The sequence below is a fragment of the Phascolarctos cinereus genome, unplaced genomic scaffold, assembly GCF_003287225.1.
Source record: "Phascolarctos cinereus isolate Bilbo 61053 unplaced genomic scaffold, phaCin_HiC Scaffold_726;HRSCAF=1367, whole genome shotgun sequence".
NCBI classification, from domain to species: Eukaryota; Metazoa; Chordata; class Mammalia; order Diprotodontia; family Phascolarctidae; genus Phascolarctos; species Phascolarctos cinereus.
The window spans coordinates 363,152,831-363,175,954 of NW_027556098.1; the positions used below are offsets into that span (position 1 = coordinate 363,152,831).

Genomic DNA, 23,124 nt, shown 5'->3' on the forward strand with positions numbered 1-23,124 from the left:
AAAATGGGACCCTGGAGAGCTTTTGTTTCTGTGAGTTATATCTGTCAATAATTTCTGCACTTGAAATTTGAACCAGTAAAATTTTAAACTATGTATTTGTAATAATAATAATAATTAACCTATCATATGCAAACATATATAATATATTTTATGAAAAACATTTTTATGAAAAAATAACATATTTTATGAAAAAACAAAATTATTGAGAAGAGTGGTGTTGTTTTACACATTTTTGCAAATCTCTTTAATGTCTAGCTTAAGAGAAGACAGCTGTATTCTCTTATCCACTTCTGCATATTCTGTCTATTGAGGTACATTGTTTTAGATTTGAAATATATGAAGAAAATCCACTCTCACACAGATAAATAGTTGGAAATGAGGGAAGGAGTATTTTATTAGGCAAGCAACATGTTAATATCATTATGAAAATAATAATATAATGTATTATAATAATATTATAGTGTATAATAATAAATAAATAATAGAATAATACGTTCTTACTTCACGGACCCCTTTCAAGGATCTGGGGAATTTCCCAGGGGTCCACAGACTATACTACCTTAGAAAGTTTCCTAGTGCACTCACTGATTTACCTGGGGTCACACAGCCAATATGCGTAAAAGGTTGGATTTGAATCTCCCCTCCTCACTTTAAGGCCTGATGGTCTATCATCCTTTGTGCTACTCTGCCTCTCTGTTTATGCACACTTTCTCTACAAACCATATGCCAATTAAACAAAAAATAATTTGAGGCAGTGAGGAGGGGGCTGGGATCAGGAAGGCTTCTTCTAGAAGGTGGCACCTGAGGGAGCTTGGAAGGAGTCTCAGGATTCTAGGAGGGAAAGGGGAAGAGAGAGGCCATTTCAAGCAACCAAGCAATGAGCAAATGTTTCTTTACAGGTGCTTAATAAATGCTGATTGATTCAATGATTGGGCACCTACTACGTGCCAGGCGCTGTGCTAGGCACTGAGGGTATGAATACAATAAAAGGAACCATCTTTATGCCCAAGGAGTTTACATTTTATCAAGGAGAAAGCATAACGGATATGAAGTAGATACCAAATAACCATTAGGCAATTTGGAAGAAAGTCCCACACGAGGAACAGGAAGACCAGTTTGTTTGGATTGTGTGGAAGTCCAAGGCTGGCAAGTTAGGCTGGAGCCAGGTTGTGAAAGGCTTTAAATATCCCCCAGGAGAGTTTACATCGGGTCCTAGAGGTAACAGGAAGCCAGTGGGTTTATTGAGTAAGGAGACCTGTGTAGGGGTGTGCTGGAGCCAGCTCTGCCCTGCTGAGGAGAGCCATTATTAAATTTCAGGTGAGAGGGCAGCAAGGCAGTGCAGTGGATGAAGCATTGGCCCTGGAGTAAGGAGGACCTGAGTTCAAATCTGGCCTCAGACACTTGACACTTACCAGCTGTGTGACCTTGGGCAAGTCATTTAACCCTGACTCACCCCCCAAAAATGTCAGAGTAAGTATTTATTTATACCTCAGGAATTGGCAACCTCTACAAATCAGGGCTTGAGTTAACGTTTTGTTGGTTGTCTAGACTTAAGAAAGTGATGGGAAAAAAAATTTTTTTTAAAGCGATGGGGAAAAAGGTTAATGCAGACTAAACTTAAAAGTGTGTCCTGCTACACATGTATAACCTATATTGAATTGCTTGCCTTCTCAATAACAGCGGGGTGGGGAGGGAGGAGGGGGAAGAATTTGGAACTCAAAGTTTTTAAAACAAATGTTAAAAATAGACTACATGTAACTGGGGAAAAACAAAATACTAAATAAAAGCTAAAAAATTTAAAATAAATGTTATGCGTGTCATGCATACATTCCCTTCCCCCTTCCCAAGAACTGGTTGTAAAACATTTATCAACATAACCTGTATCTGACAGAATTTTTATCATTTCTTATGGCATGGAAACATTCTGCCACATTCATATACCGTAATTTGTTTTAGGTATTCCCCAATAGGACACCCTCTCAGCCTCCCTTTCTTGGCTACCACAAAAGAGTTTTATAAATATTTGTGTATATTTAGATCCTTTTCCTCTTTCTTTGATTACTTTCATGTGGCACAGGAAAATCATTTTGGCCGCTACATGGAGGATGGATTGGACTAATAGGAGACAATTGCAAAGCCCGGGAGAAAGAGGTGACGTGAGCCAAGGGCGATGGTTGTGTGAATGGAGAGAATGGGAGAGGTAACAAGAGACATGTGAAGGATGGATCGGCTGCGATCTCTGTGCACTCTCGGTGCACACCCTTTTACACAACAGATCATGGCAGAGTGTCTCTGGGCCATGAGAAATGATATGGTCAATTTCAGAAGAAACTAGAAAGACTTTAATGAACAGAATCAGAGTAAAGTAAGCAGAACCGGGAGAGCATTCCACGCAACGGTAACAGCATTGTAAAGAAAAACAACTTTGAAAGACATTAGAATTCTGATCAATTGCGATAATAAAACAAGGAGTCCAACAGAACAAATAAGAAACATACCACTTACCTCCTGATGAACTTAACATACAGAAAGGGACATACTTTTTCAAACACAGCTAATGTGGATTTGTTTTGCCACAATATGTAGGTAAGCCCTGAGGGATTGTTTTTTAAGATTTGTTCAATGGAGGGGGGTACTGGGAGGGACAGGCTAATAAAAAATAATTTTTATCTTAAAAATAAAAATAGAGAGAGTAAGTATCTGAAGATGACACCAAGATTGTGAATGTGGGTAACTGGAAGGATGCTGGTGTTCCAGGCAAGGAGGACAGCCTGAAAAGGCATGGAAGTGGGAGGTGTAATCTTATATAAAGAGAACAGCAAATAGGTCAGTTACACTTGAATATGGAATGAGTGAGGGAGAGTAATATGAATAAGTCCAGAAAGACAGTCTACAGCCAGATTATAAAGGTCTTAAATACTTAAGAGAGGCCTTAACATAGAGGCAATTGGGAGCCACTGAAGCTTCTTGAGATAGGGAGTGATATGGTCAGATTGGTGCTTTAGGAATATCAGTTTGGCAACTGTGCAAAGGATGGATTAGAATACGGTTCCTTAACTTGGGGTCCGGTAATTTGTTTTTGTTCAAAATTCTGCTAACTATTTCAATATAATTGGTTTACTTTGTAGTCCCTATGTGTTGTGGTTTTTTTGCACTTAAAAACATTATTCTGGGAAGAGATCCATAGACTTTTCAAGACTGCCAAAGGGGCCCAGTACATGAAAAAGGTTAAGAGCACCTGGATTAGAGAAAGAAAAGACTGAAAATGCTTGCTTATTCTTCTTTGACAACCTCCAATAATGGGAAACTCATCACTCCCTGAAGCAGCCTATTCCACTTTTGGCCAGTTCCATCAATAGTGAAGTTTCTTCTTATGCTAAGCTGAAATCTGAACCTCCTTCCCTCTGCCCTCTCGGTGGAGAACAGGGAAAATAAGACCTCTGTTTTTCACACGACAGCCCCTTGAAGGCTTTGCTGTCCTGCCTCCTCCTTCCCCCCAAAGGCTGTCTTTTCTCCAGCCTTTTGAACTCAAGGGCTGAGACCTGTGGCACCTCATGAGGGACACCTCCCCTCCAGACTGGCACCATCACCACCAGCCATCTTATCTGATTCTCACAAAGCTCCGGACGTTCGAGACACCCTCCCTGGCCACCTACAGTTCCAACGTCCTAACGTATCAATTCCTCAGCTAACTCATTCCCCATGGCCACCTCCTGTACCCCACCACAGCTACATGTAGAGGTGGTCATTCCCTTGTTCTTCCAGCCACCCAGAAGTATAAACTCTGCCATTTCACTGTCTGATTACAATCTGTCTTCCTTCCACCTCTCTCTCTGCCCAGCAGCCCCTCACCCTCATCTTTCCACACCCTCATGGCCTCTCAGGTCACCACTCCTGCACTCTGCTCCTTTCGCCATCTTGACCTTCGCTGAGCCAGTTCAACTCTATCTACACCACCCTACTGAGTCCCTGGTTTCTCTAACCATTCCAAACCTCAGCCTTGGCTCACTCCCACCATCCGCTCTCTTTCTTCCTGCTTACAGGCTGCTGAATGAAGATGGGGAAAATCATGAAATCAAGCTGATTGGGTCCACTATGAATTTGGTTACATAACCTCAACTGGGCCCTCAGGCGATCCTTCTACACCTCCCTAATTAACTCACTCTCCCACTCTCTGAAGTGGCTCTTCCAAACCTTTTCATCCCTCCCCAAACCTCCCATGGCTCCTCCTCCCCCCCACCCTCTCGGCTGAGAACCTTGCCTCATATTTGACAGAAAAAAAAAAATCGAGGCCATTTGCTGACAGCTCTCTCTTCTCCCCCGTGCCATTCTCATATCACTCAGATGCTTCCTGCCACCGTTTCCTCCTTCATCCCTGCCTCACATGAAGAGGTGGCCCTTCTCCTTACCAGAGCAAATTCCTCTCTGCGTGATCCCATCCCTGCCTCTCTTCTCCAGATGACTGTCCCCTCTGTCATCCCTGCTCTCTCACCAATGTTTCCTGGCTCCTTCCAGCCAGCCTGAAACACACCAATATTTCTCCCATCCCTCACTTGCTCTGTCCATCCCGGTCAGCTATTGAATTATATTCTATCTTTACCGTGGTTCTTTTGAGGCGAAACTCCTCCAGAAGGTACCTTGCTTTTAACTCTTTGTGGTCTGGCTTCCAAGCTCGTCATTCCACTGAAGCCGCTCTCTTAATTGCCCGATCTGATGGCCTCTTCTCAATCCTCCTCCTCCACCGCCCTTCCTTGGCCTCTGACACTGTCCATCACCTTGGCTCCTTCTTCTCTGTAGGTTTTTGGGACGCTGCCCCTCCTGGTGCTCCTCCTGTCGGTCTGACTGCTCCTTCTCCATTTCCTTTGCTGTGCATTCTTCCAGGCCATGCTTACTAACGGTGGATGTCCCTCCAGGCCCTGCCCTGGGCCCTCTTCTCTTCTCCATCTCTGTGATTTCACCTGGTTATCTTACCAGTTCCCATGGGTTCAATCATCTTTATATAGATGATTCTCAGCCTACAGATCCAGCCCTACCCTTTCTTCCGACCTCCAGTCTCACATCTCCAGCTGCTTTTTGGACACCTGCATCATAAGCTCAACATGTCCACAGATGAAGGTATTCTCTTTCCCCCAAAGCCCTCCCCTCTTGCTAACTTCCTCATTACTGTATAGGGACCACCACACTCCCAGTCATCTGGCTCCACTGAGGCCTCCTCCCCCATATCCAATCAATTGTCAAGGTCTGTCATTTCTACCTTGGTAACATCTCTCATCTACACCCCCTTCTCTCCTCTGACACTGCTACCACCCCAGGGCAGGCCCTCATCCCCTCAGAACTGGACTATCTCGCTAGCCTACTGGTGGCTCTGCCTGCCTCTGTCTCTCCCCACTGCAATCCAACCCCATTCGTCTTTCAAGTTGATCTTAAAAAGCAGATCTGAGCCCATCATCCCCACAGTCGATAAACTCTAGTGGCTTCCTCTCACCTCTAGGCCAAACAGAAAATCCTCAGTTTGACTTTCCTCTTACACCTTACTGCCCTCAGTGCACTCTGGGGGGCAGGGACAGGGGCTTCCTTGCTTTTCCTTGCACCCAATATCCCATCTCTCCACTCTGAGTATCTTCATGGGTTCTCCCCCATGCCTGGAAGGCTATTCCTCCTCATCTCTGCTTGCAGGCTTCCTCCAAGTCTCAGCTAAAGTCCTATCTTCTACAAGATGTCTGCCCCAATCTCCTTAATTCTAATGCCTTCCCTCTGAGATTATTCCCAGTTTACCCTGTCTATATCTAGTTTGTACATACTCCTTTGCATGTTGTCTCTCCCGTTAGATTGTAAGCTCCTTGAGGGCAGGGCCTATCATTTTTCTTTCTTTGTATCCTCATTGCTTAGCACAATGCCTGGCACATAGGAAGCATTTAATAATTGTTACTTGACTGACAACAACTTTGTGAGAGGCAGGGCAGGGCTTATTATACCTATTTTACAGATGAAAAAAAAAACCACAAAGGGGGTCCAGTTCTTTTGATTTCTGGAGTTTCGGAGCCCAGGGATCTCACACCGAGATTCTAATACATCACACTGCTTCTCTGAAGCTACTGACTCCTACTCTTTCGGCACGATTATGCAGCCAGCTGACAATCTACCTAACAGTATCATCACCCACATTATGGGAGACTTTGTCAAATTCCTAATGCAGTCAAGATATACTGCGCATTTCCCTTCAGGGCCAACCTATCATCCCCAGCTCCCCAAATAAATCAGGGTGTCTGGTGATTTGTCCTTAGTGAGTAAACATTAGTTTGTAAAGATCACCACGCTCTCTTCTCAATGTCGATAGCGGCCCGTCTGAGGGTGGGATCTCACAGTTTTGCCAAAGATCAAGTTTGGTTGGCTCGGTTTTCTGGAATGCCACCTTTTCTCCCTTATTTGAGGAGGAGGACGACATTTACCATCTCCAGTCTTCTGCCACCCTTGCTGTTCACCACAGCTTCCCTGAGATTACAGATAGTGGGTGTGAGATCACATCAGCGAATTCCTTCAGCATGCTGGGACATAATTTGTCTGGGTCTGGAGGCGCGAACTCATTTAGAAGAGTTAAATGTTCCCTTCCTATCTCGTCACCTATCTTAGGCTGCAATTCCCTCTGAATGATGTTTGTTCTCCCCTTTTCCATCTGAAAGCTGTTCTCCTTGTTGGGAAAACAGAAACAAAATGTGAGTAGAATCATTCTGCTTTCTCTCCTTAGCAGGCTCATGCTACTCCACCCACAGCAACAGGAGTGCTGGGCCTGGAGTCAGGAAGACCTGAGTTCAAATCCAGCCTCAGATACTAATTAGCAGTGTGACCCTGGGCGAGTCACTTAACCCTGTCTGCCTCAGTTTCTTCATCTGTACAATGGGCTGGAGAAGGAAATGGCAAAGTATCTCTGCCAAGAAAACCCCAAATGGGGTCATGATGAGTTGGACATGACTGAACAACAACTCTACCCACCCCAAAACAGTAGGCCAAGCTGTTCCCCTGGCCTGTGTTGCCTTCTCAATGAGACCTGTATATGATGGAGAAGGCCAGGGATCTCAGGCTGAGCTCATTCAAGCATTCTTTTTACATACAGTAAATTCCTACTATGTGTAAGACATCATGTTAAGACATAGGGATGGGGGCAGCTAGGTGGTGCAGTGGATAGAGCTCTAGCCTTGGAGTCAGAAGGACCTGAGTTCAAATCTGGCCTCAGGCACTTGACACTTACTAGCTGTGTGACCCTGGGCAAGTCACTTAACCCCATTGCCTAGCCAAAAAGCAAAAAAAAAAGAGGGGGGGATAGATAGTTATTGTGTATCTTGATAAATAACAAGCCACTTATTAAATGCCTACTGTGGGCCAGGCACTGTTCTATGAGCTGAGGATACACAGAAAGGCAAAAACCATTCCTGGCCTCGAGGAGTGAGCATTTGAACAGAGGTGCACACACAGCTGTCCAAAAGCTACCCGTTCTATATACGGGAGTAGGGGGTGAGGAAAGTGATAATACAAGAAGGGTAGCAATGGGAGGTCACTGAGGGTGTGCTGGTGGGTGTCACAATGCTGGGCGAGGTTCATGCTGTCAGCCATTATCTGCCCAGTCAAGCAACGGACAGGGAGAGAAGCCCCTTGTCTGTTGGCAGCCAGGCTATCCTGTATCCTTTCCCTTTGAAGGCTGAAATCAACAGGATAAACATTTGGGAGGAGATGAGAAAGACACAGTCTGATTTGACAACCTCTCCTCCTCTAAATCAGCTTAACCCCCTGTACATCCTGGGGAGAACCCTCCACCCCTGTAACAGTCTAGTGTCAGCTCTAGGCCCTTCAGACCTCCTATGGATGGCCCCAGGGCCCTGCATCCCCTACAGACAATCCCTCGAAAATCCCAGGGGCTTTACATTCTCCCTTCAGGAGCACCCCTATCCCTGCCAGGGATATCTCTAAGGGATGGGTTCTGATGTCCTGAACCTTCAGCGGAATGCTTTAGCCCTGACACCCCTTAAGGATGGCCCAGAGCCCATATGGCTCACTGAGGATGGCCATGGGAAGACCTGCTGGGGAATTCTGAAGTTCCATAGCTCAGAAATCTATTGCTGCCCCGCACAGGGGTCTCTGGTCTGTCCCCAGGCTCACCACTACCTCCTCTATTCCTTCAGCAGGTGAAATGGGCCACCCAAGTGGCTCCCCCTTCACAGTCATCCCCTGCCTAGAACACTAGTTTTCACAGAGGCTCCTGGGTCATTCAGCCTATCAGTCCTTTGGGTATATGAAGCCAGAGTACAGAACTATGATGACTCAGTCTCCCTGGGCTTACAGAACCTAGCTGGACCAGCCTATTTCCTAGATCTGTAACCTAGCCCCAGGCCAAACTTTCTGAGCCACATGCCACCAAAACACCTCTCACCCTCTTGTCCCTAATCCTGAACCCCAAGCTGCATCTTCCCTTTCCAGACCCCTTTCTTCTTCTTCCTCCTCCTCCTGCTCCTTCTTTTCCTCTTCCCAACCTAACAGAGTACCTGCGTAGGAAGGACTTTATTTACAAGGGAAGAAAAAAGTTATAATTTACAGCTATAACAGGGGACAAGCCTACTCAGAGTGTGATGAAATAATCTGCCCAATGCAATAGCAGGAGAGCTCCCCCACTTACCAAACCTGCCTAGATACCCATTTCCCAGGCCCTCCTGCAAGGTCCTGCCACGTGGAAAACTTAGTGTGAGTCAACAGCATGAAGCAGCAGCCAGAGATGTAAGTGTGACCTTGGGCTGTTCGCACAGGCATAACGTCAACATCAAGGAAGGCGAGGATCCCACTGTCAAGTCGAGTCAACAAGCCTTTATTAATGCCTGCTATGTGCTAGGCACTGTGCCAAGTGCTAGAGATACAAAGGAAGGCAAAAAGCCCCAGTCGCCACTTTCAAGGAACTCGGTATAATGAAGGAGACAACGTCCAAATGACTATGTTGTTGTTCAGTTGTTTTTCAGTCGTTTTCAACTCTTTGTGACCTCACTGGGGTCTTCTTGGCAAAGACACTGGAGCGGTTTGCCATTTCCTTCTCCAGCTCATTTTATAGATGAGGAAACTGAGGCAAACAGTGTGAAGTGACTTGCCTAGGGTCACAAAGCTAGTAAGTGTGTGAGGCTGGATTTGAACTCATAAAGATATGAGTCTTCATGACTGCAAGTCCTGTACTCTATCCACTGAACCATCTAGCTGCCTGACAGCTATATACAAGTATGATATAAGCAGGATATTATAAAGGCCATAAGATTAAGGAGGACTGGGAAAGGCTTCTTACAGAAGGTGGGATTTGAGGTGGAACTTTGGGGAAGCCAAGGAAGCTAGGAGACAAGAGATGAGGTAGGAGAGAGTTTCAGGCATGGAGGAGAGAGCCAGAGACAATGCCTGGAGTGGGGAGATGGAGACCCGTGTCCCTGGACCACAGAATACAAAAGTGGGAGTAAGGTGGAAAAAGACTGAAAAGGCAGGAAGAAGGGCAGATCATTATGAAGAGCTTTAAAAGTCAAACAGAGGATTTGATATTTAAGCTTGCCACTGGAATTGATTGAATAATAATAATAAATGATAGCTAACAAGTAATAAATGATTAGTAATCCATAATTAATATATGGTTACTGATTGATTGAATAGGAGAGTGATGGGGTCAGACCTGTACTTTAGGAAGATCATTTTGACAGCTGAGTAGAGATGGGTAGGAGTGGGGAGAGCTTGAGACAGGGAGACCAATCAGATGATTCCTATCATAATAATCCACTGTCCTCTGGCCTCATCAGGCCACACATCTGGAGTTCAGTTCAGGGGACCACATTTTTGGAAGGAAATTGACAAACTGGAGCATGAGAACAGGAAGGTGAGCGGGATGGATCCGTCAGTCAACAAGCACTTATTAAGCCCCTACCGTATGCCAGGGATACAAAGAAAAGCAAAAACATGGTCCCTGACCTCAAGGTGCTTGAAGACCAAATGGAAGACCCAGGCATGTTTAGGGTGGAGGACAGAAGACTCAGTGGAGATATTAAGATCTAAGAAGTCATCTTATTGAACGTTCTCGTTTTCTAGATGAGGTAAATACGGCCCAGAAAGGAGAAAGTAGCTTCTTTACAGTCACACAGGTGACTAGCAGAGAGAGAATTTTAATCGGGGGTCCTCTGACTCCAAAGCCATCATTCTTTCCATAATTGATGTCTTCAAGTGTCCATGGAAGAGGAATCAGTGCTTGCTCTTGGCCCCAGAGGGCAGCCCTTGGAACAATGGGAGACAGTGTGATCCAATGGGAAGAGCGCTGGACCCACTTTCACATGCTTATCTGACACTTCTCTGGCCTCCTCTTCCTCGTGTGTAAAATGGAGGAAGGGGTACCACAGGGCCTCCAAGGTGCCTCCTAGAGCTAGATTGGGAAAACTGAATGGAAGATTCAGCTCAGGCTATATCTTTTGTCTTTCTTTTGTACATACCTATATAGGTATGTGATAGAATGGAGGAAATCAGGTGGCACCATAGTGCACACAGCCTTGGTCCTGGAGTCAGGAAGACATGGGTTCGAATCCCACCTCAGACATTCACTAGCTATTGGGGTCTAACCCTGGGCAAGTCACTTAATCATTGTCTGCCTCAGTTTCCTAAACTGTGAAACAGGAATCATAATAGCACCTACCTCATAGAGTTGCTGCGGGGATCAAATGAGATATTTGTAAGAAGTGCTTAGCACAGTGCCTAGTACATAACACTGTATAATACTAGCTATTACTGTTGTGAGGAGGAAGAGGAGGAGGAGGAGGAGAAGGGAAGCTCCTCCAGGGCCAGGACGATCTCACTTCTGTCTTTGTATTCCCAGTGTCTAGACCAGAATCTGATACTTAGTAGGTGCTTGATAAATAGTTGATTGATTGATCTTTCCAGCTTGCCAATTCAGTGAGCCAAGAAGTCCCAAGGCCAGACTCTGCTACCTCATGAGAGCTGTGTGAGCAAGGTACCGGATGAGATAACAAACAGCTGATGCTATACTAAGGGGGGGACAAAGAAGCCAACTCCTGCTCCCCCAATCAAGTGACATCCTCACCTGGCTGAATGGGAGCCTGGGATGACTTCAAAGATACGTGAGCCAGACCCAACCTGAGTGTGCTCTTGAGGAAGGGAAGCATCACTCTTATTCAAGGTCCATAAAGAGTTCTGACTTGACCTTCAGGATCAGAATGGGTCAGGCAGCTGGTGGCACAGTAAATGGAGCGCCAGGTAGAGCTGGGAAGACACGAGTTTAAATCTAGCTTCAGACACTCACTAGCTGTGTGACCCTGGGCAAGTCACTTAACCTCTGTCTGCCTTAGTTTCCCTTTCTGTAAATGGGGATCATAATAGCACCCACCTCCCTGGGTCGTTGTGAGGATCAACTGGGATAATATTTGTAAAAGGCTTAGCACAGTCCTTGGCACACAGTAGGGCCTTTATAAATGCTCCCTTGCTATTTACCTTTCTTCCTTCCTCTTTTCTTTCCTTCCTTCTTTCCTTCCTTCTTCCCTTCCCCTTTTATTTCCTTCCCTTTTTCCTCCCTCCCTCCCTTTTTTCTTTTCTGTTTCTTCTTCCCTCCCTTCTTTCCTTCGTTTCTTCCTCCCTCCTTCCCTTTTTTCTTTCTCCTTTCCTTCTTTCTTTCCTCCCTCCCTTCCCTCCCTTCTTTCCTTCCTTTCTTCTTCCTTCCCTTCTTTCCTACCTTCCTTCTGGACTGAGCCTACAGAATCAAGCCACATAAAAAGTTCTGCAGCCAATAGACTGGCTTAGACTAGAAATGAAGCGGCACCCAGCCTGAGACTTTTATTTATACTTTTAATGATCTCACCTTGGTGTTTTACTTTAGAATTAGTATATTTTTATTGCCCTCAAAGACGAATTCTAGAAAATCGGCTCTAGTCGACGTTCATGACTAAAGATGGGGGAGAGAAGGGATGGCGAGGGTAAAGACCAGACTCAGGTATCCAGTGAGGATGGCAGGGGCCAAAGAAGAGAGGAGTTAATTAGGGATCGGGGCAGCAGTGCTCCAAGCCCAGGGACCAGGAGGGCTCAGGGGGCTCCCAGCATGCCCAGAAAGTCAGGAGAATTGAATGCTCTGAAGCCAAAGGTCTCTTGGATCAGCTCCAAGGAGGAGCTAAAACAGGGGGAAGTTGACCCAGTTTAATGAGGCTTAACGTCCTACCCTAGATCCTTCAGATCCTTTCTGGAAGGTTTTCCTCTTTGGTGATGTGCTAAGCTGACGGCCCATTTCTGTCTATGCTCTCTGCCACCCCTGCCCAGGCTCCTGAGGTCCCCAAATCCCCTGTGGCTCTGCTGGCCTGAGTGAGAAATGAAATCCTGTCTTCCTCCAATCCCAACGGGACAGGATCAGAGAGGGGTAAATGACAGAATGTCTCTTCACATTTGCAAACGTGACTGCCATAAGCTGGTGCCTTATCTTGCTCTGAAATCCCAGAAAGTCCATCTTTTTTTTACTAACTCTGCTGCCTTTCCTTGGGGGACGAGGGGTTTTTATTCTTGTTGCTTGAGCCAAGAGACCGGGGGACCCCAGATGCAGTGTGCCGCGGGAAGGGCTGCCAGGGCAACACTAGCCCCTTAAAGGGCTTTCCCAGGGAATCACAGAATATCAGAGCAGGAAAGGAGATGGGAGAACATCTGGACCTCCCCCCTCATTTCACAGATTTGTTTTTGTTTTGTTTTTATTTCTGACTTTTATGTTCTTTATTAAATTGGTGATGTGAGCAAATTCATCTCATCAAGTGCCTACTGCGAGCCAAGCACTGGAGATATAGAAAACACTCCCTGCCTTCAAGGGGTGTATTCTATAGTTTGAGACTGATAGAATTTAGTTCCTTTAAAATGCATTCTTTCTGAATATGTATGGGTTTTTTCTCCTTGTAAATAGACCATAGAAAATGCACTCTTTTGGTATGGAGCACGCAGAGATAGTAGGGAGAACAGAAAGAATAATCTAATGGAAGAGGTCTTTGGGATGCCCTTATGGTGGCGTCAGCGGCAGAAGGAAGGCTTGGGCAGTCAGGGACTGGCTCCAGGAAGGTCTCTGAGCTTCAGGACCTGAGAAGTCTCAGGGGAAAGCAATGTCAGGAGGAGATCTGAGCCACCTTAGAAAGTAGGGAAGGGTCAAATCACTAATAATTAAAGAAATGTAAATGAAATCAACTCTGAGTTTTCACCTCTGATTGACAAAGATGACAAAAATGACAATTAGTACAGGAACTGTAGGAAAACAGGTACACTGATGCATTGTTGGTGGAGCTGTTGTTGAATTTCCAGGCATTCTGAAATTAATTAATTAATGTATTTATTAATTAAGATTAATACATTTATTAGCTAATAAAATGACAATAATGGTATTTGTGTAGCGCTTTAAGGTTTGTAAAGTGCTTTATAAATATTTTACTTCATTTTATTCAATTTGGAACTATTCTCCCCCACCAAACTAAACTAAAAGCACTAAACTACATACCCTTTGACCTAGCGATATTACTTACTGCTTGGCCTATATCCCAAAGAGATTGTTTTTTAAAAAAGAAAAAAAAACATGTACAAAAGGATAATGCTATTGTTTATAGCAGCTCTTTTGGTAGTAGTAAAAAAAAAACTGGAAACCAAGGGAGCCCATCTATTGGAGAATAGCAAAACAAATTATGGTATGTGGATATAACGGAATGCTACTGAGTACACCATTAGAAATAATGAAATGGAGAGTTTCCAAGAAAACTAGGAAGACCTGTATGAACTGATGCAGAGCAGAATCAAGAGAATAATTTGTACAATAACAATAACATTGTAAATAAAAAGGCAAGAGAACTCTAATCAATGCAATGACAAATCACAATTTCAGAAGACCAAGGTAAAGGCATGCCACCTACCTGCTGTCATCAAGGCAAAAGTGACATGGACTTTTTTGGACATGGTCAGTATTAGAATCCACTTTGCTTTACTATGCATAATTATGATAGTTTTGTTTCTTTTGCTCAAGGGGGAAAGGAGATGAGAAGGAAAAATAAATGTTTGATAATTGAAAAAAACATTTAAGAAAATTTTAATAAAGTAAGGAAAGGTGAAAGTCCAAAGGTCAAAAACAAAGGTCTCTGGATCAACCCCAGGGAAGAGCTGGAATCCCTGAGGAGCTAACCCAGATAAGCAAAGCCTCAAACCCATACCAGGATCTCAAGCTCATAAGTGTTGGCTTTTCCAAAACCTTTCCCATGTCAATAGCCTTACATCTCTGTTGGGAAAGTCAGACCAGGATTATTATCCCCGTTTTACAGAGGCGTTCAGAGAGGGGAAGGTGTCTGCCCAAGGTCCAAGAGCTGGTGGCAGAGATGGGTAAAATTTCAGCTTCTGGACTATGAGCCCCATGGTAGAGTATCTGCTGGCTGATGCTACAGGGGAAAGAGCATCGGCAGTGGAACTCGGGAGAAACGGGTTTGAGTCCCGGCACAAAGACTGACTGACTAGCTGTGCGACCTCCATCAAAAACCTTTTAGAGCCACGGTTTTCATCTATAACATGGGGAAATGGTATCTGCATGACTTAACTCACGGGCTCGCAGTGAGGAAAGCTAACTGTGAATCTCAAAGTGCTAATTACCTAAATGTTGTGATGTTATTGTCAGGAAGTACTGCTAGGTAGTCAGTCAACATCCCTGGATGGCAGAGGTCATGGCCACAGTGCTCTGGCTATCATTAACTTTGCAGTCAGAGAGGCTGCCGCTCGCACTCCTGTGAATTTCGGTCTATACCTCTATCCATATATTCCAGAAGGGGAGTTCCTAAAAAAGTGAGAATGAGGTTCTGTTCCCCACTGGGAAGCTCCATAGGCAGAGCACTTGGCCAGGAAGATCTGAGTTCAAATCCAGCCTCACACACTTACTAGCTGTGTGACCTGGGGCAAGTCACTTAACCTCCGTTTGCCTCAGATTTCCTCAACTGTAAAATGGGGATCACAGTAGTACTTTCCTCCCAGGGTTATTGTGACGATCAAACAAGGTAATATTTGAAAAGCACAGTCAGCGCTATGTAAATGTGAGTTATTACACCTATCGTTCGATGAGATAACATTTATAAAGATTTAGTACAGCCCCTGGCACACAGTTGGTGCTTAATAAATGTTTGTTTCCCTTCCCACCTCCCCCACACACAGGAGACACTGAACAGGGAATTTCTTCTGTGGAATTCTTTTAGAATCTTTTCGTTTGTTTGTTTTGTCTGGTTTTTCGGAGGCTCCCGGGGTTAAGTGACTTTACCAGAGACACATGAGAACCTCATGGAAACTTACGGGTCCTCTGGTACAACCATGAAGAGAAGCTTCAGGCCCTGTTCCGCCAGCAGGCAAGAAGACAAATGAAGTAACTCCCAGAAAATTCTGGGATGGGCCGACAAGCAAAGGTAAAGTAGCTACATTGAGGTACAAAAAATCAATTGCACAAATACAGAATGGGAAGCTATAGCTTGATCCAAGGACACATGAAAAAGGGCTCCGCTGACCAATCAGCTCAATGTAGACCAACAGTGTGATGCCGCTGCTTAAAAAAAGAGAGAGAGAGAGCTGATCTTAGGCTATATTGATAGAAGTCTAATATCCAGGGGAGAAGAGGGGAGAACAGTCTCATCGTCCTAGCATGCCAGTTCTGACATTTACTCGACGTTGGAGGGTAGGCAAGTCACTTAACCTAAGCGGCTGTTCTCCTTTATAAAATGGAAATAATAATATCTGCACCACCCATCTCAGAGGATGGGTGTAGGAAAGGTGTTACTCTCTATTTCCTGTACCCTGCTGCTCTAGCCAAACTAAATGACTCACAGTTCCCCAAATATGGCCCACGCTCCCCCACCGCCATGCCTTTGTTCCGCTGTTCCTAGAATGCTCTCTCTTCTCCTTTCAGCCTGTCCAAATCCTCTCCGTCCTTCTCCACAAAGCTCTCCCTTATCTTCTCGACTGAAAGTGGCCCTGACGGGGATCTCCCCTCCTTCATGGCAGGCTGGGTCCTGCAGCTCACCACTGCCTGCCTCCAGGAAAAAAAATCACAGAGGCAGTTGGTAATAGCAGTAAGGAACATGGGAAAGGAAGGGAGGAGGGAAAACACAAATTATGAATGAGGAGGTAGAGGCAGCATTCTCCTGCCCCAGGCACCAGCGTGCCACCTTCTCGTGTTCCTCACAGCTGGCACCAGACGCCGATTCCCCAGTAACTAAAGGTCGGAAAGCAAGAACTAGGGGATCTGCTCCCCTACCAAGCAATGGGTACCCCAGCCGGGATTGCCAGCCTCCTGCTGCCACTCCCAGGGCACCTTACCCCTGTCCGCCGGACCCACCTCCCCCTGCCCACCCGCCTGTCCCAGGGCCCAAGCAACTGCCCCACCCATAGCATCCAAGCCCGCAGAGGATGCTGCCTCCACCCCCTACTCCTTCCTGTTCCTTCCTCACCCCACATCCCCCCCCCACTTAACAGATTGCAGCAGCAAGATGGTACAAATTTATAGCTCAACTCACCAAAAATAACAAGAGATCTATCAAAGGCAGTTTGCGTGAAATTAACAGGCACCCAAACCCTCTTGTCAAACTCAGGCTCAGCACTGAGGCGGTCCCAGGTGCCGATGCCGCTCTGTCCCCTGCCCCCCTCTCCTCCACCAGCTTCCTATCCACTCTACCCCAACCTCCTCCGGTTCTCCGCCCCCCCCCCATCCTGCTACAGCTGCTTTCCATCCCATTTCTCTTCTCCCTGCCAGACCTCCCCTCCCTTCGCTCTGGCTTCCCTGCTCCTCCCTCCTGCCTCTCCTGCTCAAGGCCACGTCCCCGCCTGCCCTGGTCCAGACTGGCTCAACAGCAGCCTCCAGATGCTTGGCAGGGCAGCTGTGGGTGAGGGCCCTCACTCCTCACTGGGCTTGGCTGCAGAATGCCCAGGAGGACCCAGAGGGCTCCCAGCCTACACACCGGGCGTGTCCCCCCTCATCCAGGCTGGGAGGTGCCACAGCTCTGCCAGGAGGGACAGTCAGGATGAACAGTGCCTAGCTAACGGGGCAGCCTCTGGGCTACAGTGCAAAACCACTACATTCACAAGACCTCGGCTTGCAGGCTAGTCCTGGGACTTACTAGTTGGATGAGTCGGGAAGTCGCTTTTGCCCTCAGTGCTTCAGTTTCCTTCTCTGTAAAAGGGAGGTGTGTCATGGTAGGCGGCAGGAATTTAATCCCTAAGGGTCCCTCTTCCAGCTCCAATTCCTATAATCCTTATGACCAAACTCACAGCTGCCCTTACCTGGAATCTACTGGCCAGAGCATCAGGACATGGAGACATTCCCAGGAAGCTGGCTCCAAGGCAGAGTTGGTACCAAGCGAGTCCAGCGTGCGCGCGCACACACACACACACACACACACCACACACACACACAGAGCTATCATAATAAAGTGTCTCCCATGTACCACTGACTCCCACCACCACCACTAATCTCTAGAGATCCAGAAAATCCTGCTTTTTCTTTCCTTCTTTCCTTCCTTCCTTCCTTCCTTCCTTCCTTCCTTCCTTCCTTCCTTCCTTCCTTCCTTCCTTCCTTCCTCCCTCCCTCCCTCCCACCTCTCTCAGCAGGTAGCACTTTAAGCCTTGCTCCAGAGCTTTACAGCCACAGATGACAAAGGGTGAACACCAGAGGGCTAGAGGTTAGAGGAAAGGGTCAGGGTCTCTCTCTCCTCCTGCTTCCTCCCGGCTCCTGGGCCAAGCATAGGAAATTGGAGTTGGCTCTCTGCTACCCACCCGCCTTCTCTCTCCCATCCCCACGTATTCCTGATCGCAATCTGTCCGCTGCAAAATGCCAGCCCGTCTCCCTGCTGCCGATACAGCCATCCAGCTGGCCTGGCACACAGGGGGTGGGGGAAGCAGTGTGGGAGAGGCCAAACGCTTGGCACAAATGGCGCTGCCATGTAGGCACGGTCCTCTCCAGACCCTGGCAGTGGCACAGGCCCCAGAGACACTCCCTGCCATGGAGAACAAACCGTGTCATGCCGAGCGCCTGCTATCCCTGCTAATTGGCACTAATCTGTCCGATGATGGTCCTAGGCAGTGCAGGAGGTAGCAGGAGGGAAGGCCACCTCCCCCTGCACCCACAAGCCCCAATGTACCATAGCAACTGGCATGCCCTCCTGGAGTGCAAGGCTGCCTGTAGGCCCCTCTCCCATCAAGAGAGCAAAGCCAGATCCTCCCAGCGCCCGTTTGTGATGACAGCCACCTGCACTTCTCCCCGGAGGTTCGCCTCATGGGCGACAACCTCTAAGAAATGCCATGTGGATAATGAATGATTTGTAGCAGACACGGGATAGGGTGATGCCAAGGGCAGGGAGAGTTATCCCCACCGTGCCACAAGATACAGCCTCATGATTTTAACTGTCAGAGATGACTGGCAGGCAAAAGACCCTGTGAGCATCAGGTCTCCTGCCCTGGCCTGGGGTCCTAGTCCTCAAGCTGTACCCTCCACATGTATCTCTCTCAAAGCCACCGCTGCGATCATCTTTGGCTCTCTGTTGCTGGAGCTGAGGGGGCCAGGCCTTCCAGGGTGTTCCATTCCCTCAACAGACCACCCCATCCCAGCCCCCAATGTTTCCTGGCTCCCAAAGTCACCAGGGCGATGGACCAAATCCTGCTTCCGGCTTCACAACAACCCGCCATCCCCTGGCACAGTGCCCTGGATGGCACAATGCCTGGATGGTGCCCGCCTGTGTGGGCAGAGCCTCCCTCTCTGACCGCTCCGCAGACCGAGGGGAAAGCCAGGCAGGAATATCTTCCCTGTCAAATGGAAGGGAAACTGAGGGGGGGGGTTCCTCCCCATCCACCTCCCCACCCAGCTCTATGCTTCCTTCCCCAAAGCCATGTGCGTCTCAGCACATATGCCCTGGAGGAGAGCAGAGAGAATAATAAAATCACTGGATATACGGCCCCACTCTCCTTGGTTATGTTCAACAAAGAAACAAAATTCAATTTCCTCTTGAAAGCCCTAAATCTGAGGTCCCAGCCCCCCGGGTTTCCTGCTCACAGTAAGCATCTAAAACCTGTGCAGTGCTGCCCCTGCCTCCCTGATCTGGCCCAGCCACGACAACCCAGGCCTCAAGGACTTGGGACTATTACTTGGCTGGAAGGCTTTATCAGTAGCTCCAAGGCCAGGCTTCACTGGGACCCTGCCCCCATGGGCCTGGCAGGTGGGGAGACTGGGTGGCACAGAACTTGAGAATAATAAGGTGGCCCCAAACTTCCTCTATTCTGGACCCTGGAGCTCCCTTCCCAGTTCCTAGGTCAGAGGAGGTGGAAATCACAACAATCTCTTTGCCCCTGAGATGCCAGATAATGTTTTTAAACAATTCTTATACATATGATCTCAAGCACTGGAGGTGGTATTTTCTCCCAAAAGACAGAAGAGGAAAGTGAGGCTCATACAGGTCCTAGGCTTTGGAAGGGATCACAAAGGCCATTTGAACAACCCCTCTTTATTTTACAGAGGAATGAACAAGCCCAGGAAGGGATGGGAATTGCCGGAGGTCACATGAACAGAAGTGGGAGCTAGAACCCAGGTCTCCTGACCCCCACTTCTCAGGTTCTCTCCATCAGGGTAAGGGGCAGAGAAGATAAAAGAAGGCAGCATCCAGCCCACCTGGACCTGGGAATCCTGGAAGGGGAGGAGGGGTGAGCGCCAGAACACAAAAGCTTGGGGGAAAACCTAGGGTATTGGGCTGGCCAGAGACACAGACAGAAACATGCCCTGCACACCAATCACTGCACCTCTCATCCCTTCACTTCCTGCTGATCCCTCATAAAAGGCTTAGTCAAGGCTGCCTCGGGAACTGGGGACAATTCACAGGAGCAGAGAAGTCTGGAGAAAGAAAGGGAAGGGAGGGGAGGAGATGGGGTGCCCACAGCAAAACCCTGACTCAGCAACCCAGAGGGAGCTGCTGCTACAAGCCCTGTGCACTGGGAAGCAGGAAGCCTGGGTCCCCATTCCGATGTGGGCTTCTGCCTGAGGGGTGTACAGTAGGCCCAGAGCTTTCCTCGGGGCTTGGGAACAGGGTGATGCTCTGGACTTTGGGAGGTCCTCGGCAGCTCCTATGGGCCCTCAAAAGTCCTTGGGACTCGTGTATATGTGGGTATGCTTAGCTGGCCCCCTCCTCTTTCCTGTCAGATTGCCTCTGATGTCAGCCCAGAGACAGGTGCATGGGGCAGGGCAAGGCTGGGGTGACACAGTATGACTGACTCCTCCAGGCCCTGGGACCCTCACCGTCCAAGGGGTCTGTTCTCAGTTCCAGCTGAGGAATTTGAAAAGCTTGGAATAAATGAGAGTCAGCATCAACCTCTGGTGACGCAGAGTAAGGATGCTCTGGGGGCCAGTCAGCAAAAAGCAGACCCAGACCCCGCCCTGCCCAGAACTTCAGTCCTGATGACATGGGTCTCAAAGGAACCAGGAATGAAAAGGGAGAGCTCCACTCAGTCACCCCAAAGGGCACCAGGAGGGCCCACCCAGGACCCAGGATTCTGACTCATTCCAAACTCTGGGGGGCCCTCTCTGCTGCCCTTGTCTCTGATCTCTCTCTCTCTCTCTCTCTCTCTCTCTCTCTCTCTCTCTCTCTCTCTCTCTCTCTCTCTCTCTCTCTCTCTCTCTTTCCCTCTCCTCTCCCCTCTCTTTCTCTCTCTTTCCCTCCCCTTTCCTCTCCCTCTTTCCTTCTCCTTTCCTCTCCTCTCTCTTTCCCTCTTCTCTCTTTCCCTCCCCTTTCCTCTCCCTCTTTCCTTCTCCTCTCCTTTCCTCTCTCTTTCCCTCCCCTCCCCTCCCCTCCTCTCCCCTCCCCTCTCCTCTCCTCTTCTCTCCTCTCCTCTTCTCTTCTCTCTCTCCCTCTCTCTCTCTCTCCTCCCTCCCTAACTTCCTTCATTTCTCTTCAGTCCTTTTCCATCTCTGTGCCTCACCCTCTCCTCTGCATCTGTCCTGGAGCCTCCTCCTTTCACTAACCAGGCTTCAGGCTCCCCTACTTTCTCTCCTTTCTATGGCTCCATCCATTGGCCATCCCTTCTCTCCCTCTGCCTTAGTCTTCCTTTTCTCTGGCCAGATCTATTCCTGATCCCTCAAGTCTCATCTCCCCCTCCTTTTCCTCATGTCCAATCCTGCTCCTCTTTCTCTGCTTCGATCTGCCCCTGTCCTCTTTCCTCTGTGCCCTAGTCTACGCATTCTTCTCTGACTGTTCCCTAGTCTCCATTGTACCTGTCTTGGTCTCCCCTGACTCTTCTCCCTGAGCTTCAGTCTCTCCCCCCACTCCTCTCTCTGTGCCCCAGCCCCCCACCACATACACTTCTCTCTACCCGTCTCACTCAGTTTCTCTCTAATCCCTTCTCTGTGCCTCAATCTTTCTTGATCCATCCTTTCCAAGGCAGGAGTTAACAGGGTTACCAACTAGTCTGTAGGGCCACTGGCCAAAAAGTCCCTGGGGAGGGTCCTTCTGAAGCCAGGAGCCCATGTGCCCCGAGGCTTGCACACACACCAGCCCCACTCCCTCAGCCAGACCCTGGAGCTCTCGTCTCCAGGGGTTGGAAGCAAACTCACCGTATCTTATCTCAGGTGGGAAGAGGTCATTGCTGCTGCCCGCGTGTAGGTCAGCCTCCCCTGGCGGGCTCCCTGGCACCAGGGCATTAGAGAGGGTCTGGCTGCGGGGAGGGGCGGGAGCAGTGGTTGGGGGGGCCGGGGGCACAGCCTCCTCCCCCTGGCAGCTGCAGCCCGGCTGGGAAATGCCACAGGCCCGGCCTGCGGCCCGCCCACACTCCTGGCCCCAGCGGCACAGCACCCCGCAGGTGAACTGGCTTGAATTGTTGTTATTGATGAGCAACACCTCCACAAAGCGGAACTCCAGGGCCGAGGGCGCCAGCAAGCGGGGCGCCTCCCAGGGCTCCGCCGTCAGGCAGAGCTGCACAAAATTCTTGTCAAAATGAAGAAAGGTATAGGGATTGGAGCCTTGGCACAGCTCCAGGCCACCCCCCACCTCTTCTTCCTCCTGCCGCAGTCCGGCCTGGGCCGCCGCCGCCTGCTCCGCCGCCTGCTCCGGTTCCTGCTCCTCCGCCGCCTGCTCCGGCTCCGGCTCCGGCGCCTGGCGGAGGCAGGTGAAGTTGGCCAGGTAGTGATCCAGAGGCAGCAGCCTGGGCGAGAAGTGGGCGCACACCTGGTCCTGGCGGTTGAAACGCAAGTAGAGAGAGTACTTGGTGGGGTCTGGGTTCTCCAGGGTCCAGGAGCAGCCCGAGGCGATGGTGGGAAAGAGGTCCTGAAGGGAGAAGGCCCCGTAGAGGACTCCCGAGGCCAAGGCCGAGCAGGCGCTGGGGGCAGGGTCAAAAGCCGCAGTGAGGCGCAGGGACAGAATCGCAGACAGTAAGAGGGGACAGGCCGGGGTCATCCTATGTCACTTGCCCTGCAAGAGACCGGAGGTCAGCGGGTCAGCGTCATGCCCAACACTGGACTTCTCCTGTCCCACTCCCAGCCCGTCATACACGCCCTCGCACCCCCACCCCCACCCCATCTAGCCCTCCTCTATCTCCTCTGCCTCCAGCCAGCCATCCTTGTCAGCACCAACGTCCCAGAACCCTGCTCCACAGCGGCCTTCCCCACCTTGCCGCGCCTCTGCCCTGGAGCCTGGCCCAAGCCTCAGACACACCCACTTGACTCCAAGCTCAGTTCACTCTGTGGATTCCTCCACCTTCCCCCATTCCAGTTCCCCTTTATTCGCTGTATACCCCCCATTAGAATGTAAGCCCCTTGAGGGTAGGAACCGTCTTGTGTGTGCTGTTTGAATCCCCATCCTTAGCACAGTGCAGAGCACACAGGAAGCACTCTATAAAGGTTTTATCTGTCTAGCTGCCAAAATAATCTTTCTCAAGCACTGAAGTGGTCACAACACTCTTCTGCTCAAAAATCCTCAGTGGCTCCTTATCGCTTCCTGTATAAAGTCGATATTCCTTCTGATATTCGTTGTGCTACTCTTTGTCGTGTGCCATACATTCCAGGGGTGGGGAACCTGTGGCCTCGTGGCCACCTGTGGCCCTCTAGGTCCTCAG

General features: G+C 48.7%; 1 protein-coding gene across 1 annotated transcript in view; it reads right to left on the bottom strand.

Moving 5' to 3' along the window:
• ADGRB2 (adhesion G protein-coupled receptor B2) overlaps window positions 1-23,124 on the bottom strand; it is a 72,572-nt gene that overhangs the window by 33,127 nt on the left and 16,321 nt on the right. Inside the window, 1 exon segment of the mRNA XM_020983541.2 lies at window positions 21,629-22,481. Coding sequence (XP_020839200.1) covers window positions 21,629-22,466 — 838 coding nt within the window. The 5' untranslated portion in view covers window positions 22,467-22,481.